The 8,514-nt window shown below is 32.3% G+C and overlaps 1 protein-coding gene across 1 annotated transcript in view; it reads left to right on the top strand.

Moving 5' to 3' along the window:
* Positions 1-8,514, top strand: part of LOC108694742 (DNA-directed RNA polymerases I, II, and III subunit RPABC3) — a 70,759-nt gene that overhangs the window by 26,233 nt on the left and 36,012 nt on the right. Inside the window, exon 3 of the mRNA XM_018204394.1 lies at positions 7,834-7,917. Within this exon, the coding sequence (XP_018059883.1) occupies positions 7,834-7,917 (84 nt within the window). The remainder of the gene's footprint in view (positions 1-7,833; positions 7,918-8,514) is intronic.

An 8,514-nucleotide genomic window follows, 5' to 3' on the forward strand; every position in this document is an offset into this window, starting at 1 on the left:
GTGTTAAATAAATATATTATATACTATTATAAATATATTATAAATATATTATATACTATTTTATACAATTATTTTTATCATGATTATTAAGAAATGTATCAATTTCCAATCTGTTCTCTTTTGTTTATAAAAATTCGTTGAATTATTGACATTCTTATCATAACTCTTTTCCGAAAACGTGCAACAATCAATATTTTATCAACGATTATACGAAAAATTTATTTTGAGTGTGTGATATATATAGATGAAAAATTCGCGCGCGCGGTTTATCTCCAAAGAATGCGGTACTTTACGACTCGACAGATACATATAATTCTTGATCACCAAAAGATTTGTGACTGGATCACTGATCATAAATTTTCATTTTCTGAGAAAATAGTAATAGTTTTGTCGATTTGACAAGTCATGATTAATCTTGTTTTATAATCGATACAATTTATTTGACCCATCTAGAATCTTGTTTAAAAATTTGTAAACATTTGTGTTACATTGGTGAATACTTTTAGTAACGAATTTAGATACTGCAGTATCCGAAAGAAAGAAATGCGAAGAAAATAATATACTTGATGTTTGATAAAACGAGGAATGAGAAATCGGCGAAAAACTGTAATAAATATTCTAAAACTAAAAAGCATTTAGTAAAGGAATAATGAATTTAAACGTGTTCATCATAATTAAATTAAAGCTTTCAGAAGAATCGAAAGCACTCTATCTCTCTTTTTAGTGCATTTAATATATTTAAAAAAGTGTATTGGAAAAGAGTTTTTATAGAGTACGGTAATGATCGAAATGGAGCGCGCGCGCGAGAGAGCTCGATTCGTGAAATAGCAAAGAAATAACGATGTAATTTTATTCGTCACAGAAGTGAGATGAGAAACAAAGAGCTAGGCCATCGTTGAAGTTTGAAAGCGGTGGTAGGAAAAACGGAGTAGTAGCGGATAGCAAGAGAAGGCGGGAGAAACATTCTGATGGGAAGGGGAGTACCGAAAGAGGGTGGAAAGAGCGCCATGTTCGCCCTCTGAAGGTCAAGGTTTTCCGTCCCTTGTTGACTCTGTGTGTGTGTGTGTGTGTGTGTGTGTGTGTGTGTGTGTGTGTGTGTGTGTGTGTGTGCGTGCGTGCGTGCGTGTGCGCGCGTGCGTGTGCGTGCGTGCGTGCGTGTGTGTGTGTGTGTGTGTGTGTGTGCGCGCGTATGTGTGCGCGCGTATGTGTGCGTGTGTGCGTGTGTGTGCGCGCGCGCGCGTATGTGTGCGTGTGTGCGTGTATACGTGTGTGAGAGAGAGAGATACACACGGGGATAACTACGATAAATGTGATGGAGGATGGCTCAGCCGTAAGAGGGATGAAGAGAGAGAGAGAGAGAGAGAGAGAGAGAGAGAGAGAGAGAGAGAGAGAGAGAGAGAGAAAAGAGAGAGAGAGAGAGAGAGAGAGAGAGAGAGAGAGAGAGAGTAGGGAATGTATACGTGGGTGGTTGAGGGTAAAGAGAGAGAGGGGGAAATGTAGTAGGGGGTAGTGAGAGCCTGGTGCCCAGTATTTATAGCGCTTGCGAACCGGTCGATAACGAATAGCGACATTGCGCAGTTGGGAAACCCCCGCGTCGAAGCCAGCCCACGCATATCGCCCTCTTGCCGCCCTCTATCAACCCCTTTCGTTTTGGCTCTTTTCCCCTCCTGTCCATCTCTTCCTCTTTGTCTCTTTATTAGCAGCTTAAATTTAATTTTTACTTCGACACGGAGAGTAAACGTTTAATCTATTGTGTCGTTCCACTCTCTATATAATTTTCCTTTTTCTCGGGTTTTCTTTTTGTTGGTAGATTTATTTTTATTCTTGTTAGTATTAACTATACTTTAGTGTACTATGGCTTTATTTTTTAAATGTGTATTGCTTTGAGATCTTGTTGTAAAACGTAAAACGTAAAATTCAGACCAACTTCACTGCGTCCTCAATTATAGATTTTTAAAATTAATTTTGAATTAATTTTTTCTTATATTAAAATATTTTAAAAGAAAAATAAGAAATGATGATAAAATCTCTAATTAAATTTTTTTTTCCTTTTGTACTCTATTTTTGTTCAATAATTGTAAATTTTTTTAAATAAAAATTTATTTAAATATATCTTAAATTTTTAGATACATATATATTTTTAAAAAGACTCTTGAATTTTTGATGAGTTCTAAATTTTGATTTTTTTTTTAAAGAAAGCAAGAATTTTTTTGAGAAGTAAGAATATTTTTTGTGAAGTCAAAATGTTCCAATGTGTAAAATTAAGTATTCTGTATTTGATTCTATTATGTACATATATTTTACATATATAATTATTAGATGCTTTATAGTATAAATATTTTCTCAGTATACTCCGAACGTGATAAAAAAATAATGCTTCATCATATATCTTTAAAGAATTTTTCGTAATTGTTGTTTCATATACACCTTTTTATTTTTGTAAAGATCTTAATAGTAAATTCAAGGTGGAAATTGCTGTGATAATTCATATCTGTTTTGCGTCGAACATGGCACATTTATTTGTATTCTAAGTACCTTAAAGCTTTAATAACTTCCTTTATATGTCTCTTTCTTCTATTCATCTACTTTTCTTGAATAATTCACCGGCAAACTCATTATAAGCGTATTACTGTATTCATAGTCCTAAGTATAGCAACCTTACGTGTATTTTTGATGCAATTCATGGGGTGCGTTATCGGAAAATGACCGAATGGCGTGGCAAGAGGTGTTAAATTAAAACTGCGATCGATTATCTAGAATAAAAATTGTTAAGATTCTCAGAATGAATCGTCGCGTATGCGATTTCATCATCACATTTTTTATTCATAAAAATATTTACAGTTAAAGAATTGTGAAATATTAGATAAAATATGAAATATGTATATATAGATTTGTGTGATCGTATATCTATTTTTCATATAGTAAATATTTATCTGTTTTTAAGTAACAGTGAAAGAAAGAAGAATTTTTTATTTCGTAAAAAGATAATGTTGTATTTATCTTAGTGTTAATTGTGATAACATAAAATATTTGTGGAAGAGCTATATATATTACGAAAGATTTTGCTTAAAAGTTACGACGCACATACATACATTTGTATATGTGTGTATATGAAATTTATATATACATTTTAAATTAAAATTTCTTCAGTTTATTCATTTAAATAATTGTTTGAAAAATAGAGGTTTCTCTAGTATTTGGTGTGTTAATAATAGATGCTATTTCAGAAATTGCTTGGGTTACAAAACATTGTAGCATGAAATATAAAACGTCATGTATGTGATTTTAGATTTGAAAAGAAACGAGCATTATATGCTTTTTGTTGAACTCGCTTATGATTGAAAATTATTCACAGTCTTCGTATTTGGTTTGTCTCAACAGCGTTGCGCCGATTATTATTACTGAATCGTTAGTCAATCCATAATTAAATGCGCATAATATCGTCGTAAAACTACAAAGTTTTATGTGTTCTGCTGTGATAATTAATCACAAATGAAAGTACGAGAGATATTATGTATCGGATGCGCTCGTTTGAAGTAATATGACACGAAGAATAGAGAAAATTAACGCGTTGTGAAAAAGGAAACGAGAGAAAATTTGCGCAATTTGCGTTCGTTTTTAAAACGTAATCCGTAATCTTGTTTTAAGAATCGAGAAAACAATATTTGAAAACGTAAACATTTAATGTTGATCGTATTAGCGAGTGAAATTCTGACATTTTCACGTGAATTATATCCTGTATAATAAGTTGTAGAGTCTATTGTGGAGAAGGATGGAATTCGCGAAAAAAAAATAGAGTAGCGAAGTCGTGCGAGATAATTACGAACAAGATAAAAATTTAAAAATCCTTTCTGATTTGGAAAGCGAAATAGGGAGGGGAGGATAGGAAAAAAGGACTCGGAGTAGGCGGAGTAGTGTGAGAATACAGTGTGGGGGTAAGTGCATTGCCATCCCTTTCATTCTGTGCTGAGGCGTAACGAGGATGGCTGGTCGAGCCCTCTCTCTGTTCCCTTCGAAAAAGGAAGAGTGGGAGGGATCGTTTTTTTAGTGCGATGCAAATAATGAATAGTTTGGAAAGATGAACACCGAAGATTAGGTCTCATTGAGGATAACGTCACAAGAGTGAAAAAATCATCACATAATATCTTTTCTTTGTTCTTTTCAATTGAAATCGGTACGATGATTAATGAGACAAAATTTCGATGTGAAGATAAAATCAAAGTGTGATGCTTGTGATACCGGATTGAACTGTTCTACACTTGGCAAAAAAAAAACGAATTTACTGAGATTACAATAATTTCTTTCGATCTATGTAATTTCGAAGGTACGAATCCACAAATGGATGATTCTTGTATGTTTAAATGTATTTTGTGATCAAGCATGGTTTTTATTAAAATACAGTTTATCTTAAATTTTTAAGCTAATTTAATCTTGAATTTTGTAAATTCAATTTTTAAAAAATTAGGAGTTTGACGAAGAAACTACTTGGCATCTGATTGATAACTTTCCAACAATTTTCCATACTTATAATTTTGCTTTTACATGGAAACACTTTTCGTTATTATTTTTAAATATTTGTCATGTCTATAGTATCATGTGAGTTAGAGTCTTGCAAAAATAGCTTATCGGACTAGTACTCGAATTTCTGAATTTTCGAATTTATTGATAATAACTAAATAAACAATTGATAATAACTAAAATTTTCTTCATTTATGTCATTGATGTAGATCGTATAATTAACAGAGAAAGATCAATTATTAACAGTAAATACAATACTATAATACGAGAAACTAATTTTGATTTAATGCACTCTCGGTGAGACTTAGTCTTAATATTTCTTTCTTTCTTTTCATTGTTACTGAAGAGTAACATTAATATAAATTTATATATCCGAGAGACATAGAAAACAGACGGTGAAGTGAGAGAACACTATGAGAGGGTGGATGCACCCTTTTCCCCTCTCTTGATGAGGGAGGGATGGTACGGGTAGAGTTGGTTGGGGAGATGACCGCCCTTTTCCGAGGAGAGAGGAGGCAACTCGTTGGAAAATTTATGCCGGCAGCGGATGGACCGTAAAGGTCGCCGTGGTTGCTGGTTGTCTCCTCACTTCGGCGCCGTCGCCGCCGGTTTGCCCTCCTTCGTAAAAGTTGCCAGCTGAGAGCAACGTCAGCAACGAGAGTAGATCGTAGTGTTGTCGCAGCTTGTTCCGGGATTAGTTATGTGTTCTTTCTTCTATCATCACACGAAACGTGATCTCTTCTCTGGAAGGGATGAAGAGTTTTCAATGGCGTGCTATTTATAGGAGTGAAATTTATAAAAATTAAAGTAATCAGCACACATGCGTGCGCGCGCGAGAGAGAGAGAGAGAGAGAGAGAGAGAGAGAGAGAGAGGGGAGAGAATGAAAGAGAATGAGAAGAGAGAAAAAAGGATAGAGAAAAAGGAAGAGCGAAAAGATGCGAGACAAAGAGGATGAAATCAGCTGGGGAAAAATAGTGTGGAACGCGTAGGTAGAAGAAAAGAGATGCGAATGAACGTTTTAAGAGTGTACATTATCAATACACTCTTTTTAATTCCGTTTTTGCATACGAGACTTTGGGTTTTTAGATCGGCGTAGTAAATTAATTGGTGAATTATTCGTGTAATGGCTGAAATAATTTCTCGGGGAGGGAGGAGGCAATTAATTTTTGACAATTCTCAATTTATTGTATTTATTCTTAGGTCATTTAATTCTTTGATAAAGATTGACATTTTTTTGCACCATTTAACGATATATATTATCTTGACTCTAAAGCCCATATATTCAGAAGTATTTTTATCCATAAATATGCGTTTTTATTTTCTAAAATTTTATAGTGTATGTAATATGAACTATATATGCTAATGCGCAGTAATATTGTTTCAAGCACGTTCTGAATACGAGCCTAAGGATTTATTATTTACATAAAAAAACATTATGTTTCTAAAGATATTTGTTAAATAAATTTCTTATGATGTGATATTATATTATATTTCGGAATTGAATTTTTCATATTACAGTGCGCGTTATGCAAATTATCCAAATTAGATTACGTCACATTACGAAAAACGAATGTAGCTACATTGCGCTGCAAGCTTATGTATACATATATTTCTCTTCTTCATTACTCATTGACGTTGATCTATGATGCTGATAATGTTTTTTGCGAACACTCTCGAGATCAGTCGTGCCGCATGAGAATGATATCATGTCGAAATTCGATTATTGCGATACGGGTGGTGTCACACATTGACGAAATCAATATCGAGTGTGTGAGACCTTGAATCTCAAGGACATATATGGCGAGATAAGTCTGTCGGAAGCATGACGCGTGCAATTTGTGATCATCCAATTGTTCGTCGTTCATCAAAAGGATCGATTGTTATCGCTAAGGGAACACATATTTCATAGAACATTTGTTCTCTTGTTGCATGTTTAAGTGAAAGATCTTGTAACGTATGCTCTTTTCAGGTTTCAAATTTTATTTATTTTATTATTATTATATGTATCTATTATTATTTAGATTGTAGTATTGCTTAAAACACGAGATATATAAGCTAACAGTATATGCATTAAGCTGCAAATTAAATTTAAAAAATTTATTTTACTGATGATAATATAATGCGGAAGAAAGTGCAATGTATAATTTTTCTGTGCTTGTATTGTGAAAAGTTTCGATATGGCTCGTATATGTGAAAGCGATGAACTTGCAAATGTATGATACACGGTGTTCTTATTCTTTTTCCTGCACTTTTCTTATCTAATGCAAAACACTAAAAGTTTCTTTGAAATATATTTTGCATTTTTGCTGCGAATTTCCATCATTGATGCAATTTTTCGCATTTCATTTCCTTGCTGAAAATGGTTACAATTTCTTTGCTAAATGTTTTCTTTTTCCTTCTGTGTGTTTTCGTTTGGTTATCAATGTTTCTCTTCACTTTGTATAAGCATACATGGAATGATCGTTTTGTTAAATCATCTAAAAATTTAGCTAGAATATACAATAAATCTGAACATAATTGTATTAGACTATTAAAATAACTTGTAGAACACTCTAAGTGTATGTACGATTATTTGAAATTAGAAAAAAATAAAGAGGAAAATTAAAACATTGCTTAATACAAACAAAATTAAAATGTTTTTTTTTTAATTATTGAAGTTAAATGGTATTTATATTAAAAATGTTATAAAATTTAATCGTTGTTTCATAAACTTCATTTGAATTTATTCAAGCGCGTAGTTGTGGCAAAATTATACGCATCTCGAATACGCTAAACATTTTAATTTTGTTTTTAGTTCATACACAATTTTAGTTTCAGCAGCGTTGTATTGTGAGATTTGTTCATTCGATTCTGAAATTAATTCAGTGTTATCATCCTAACGAGCGATGATATGACAAAAGGTGGCTCTTGGATAACTAGTGCAACTATTTTGTATCGATTAAATATCGAAAGTGTTTAGCTAATGAATTGATATATGTATGAAAGAGAAAAAACGAAAGGGAAAGAAAAAAAAAAGAAAAATATATGATTTGGTAATCATATATTCAAATGTAAGCAGAAATTAAATAGATATTTGCATACACGTGTATACAAATGTACGTCAGTATCATCGCAAATTCAAATTGTTGTATTTGGTTAATCATTGATGACGTCAATCTGCGTCATCGCTGTGCCTTCGATTGAACATGAGATTTTCCTCTCGATTCTTTTCAACAAAACTATGAATCATTTCCATAGTGTCGTATAATTAATCGTCCAATAATGACAGTATGGGTTGCACAATTTTTAACGTACTTTTTCCTTGTGAATTTCAGTGAACAGACTCCATTGCGAGTCGGAGTCATTCAAAATGGATCTCATTCTGGACATCAACAGTTGGTTGTATCCAATGGAATTAGGTGAGTCTTTTATTATTGGTAAATTAATTGCTTTTGTATGCTGAAGCGATTAAAAGTGATATCTAATATTCGGTCACACGCACTATTGCTCTAATTACAATAATGCGTTAATTCGTATTGAATATTATTTTTAATACATTAACATACGTTTTAATACATTAAACATACTGTAAACTAAGAACATTGAATGACATTCCTAAGAGAGATTTATTTGTAATTTTATCAAGAAAAAGAGCGAGAGTACGAAAAGTAGTCTTGGCTTATTTTCAATCCTAAACGAAATAATTAATTCTGACTATAGATAAATAAATTTAACGTACAAGTGATCGATGCCATTGAGCATTAAATTATGTCTTAAGTGGTTATTAGAAAGTCCAACTTTGTAAAAGGTAGGATAAGCTAAAAAATTTTATTCGTTATATCAGATTGAATCCCCCCAGGTAGACAGTATTATAATAGAAAGCTTGATTAAAATGATTTCATTTTTTAAGCAATTTTGTGTTATTGTTTTGTATTATATATTATATATTTATTATATATGTATTATATATTTTATATATTATATATGTATTATATATTTTGTGGATGAGTGATACA

The sequence above is a fragment of the Atta colombica genome, unplaced genomic scaffold (assembly GCF_001594045.1).
Source record: "Atta colombica isolate Treedump-2 unplaced genomic scaffold, Acol1.0 scaffold1, whole genome shotgun sequence".
NCBI classification, from domain to species: Eukaryota; Metazoa; Arthropoda; class Insecta; order Hymenoptera; family Formicidae; genus Atta; species Atta colombica.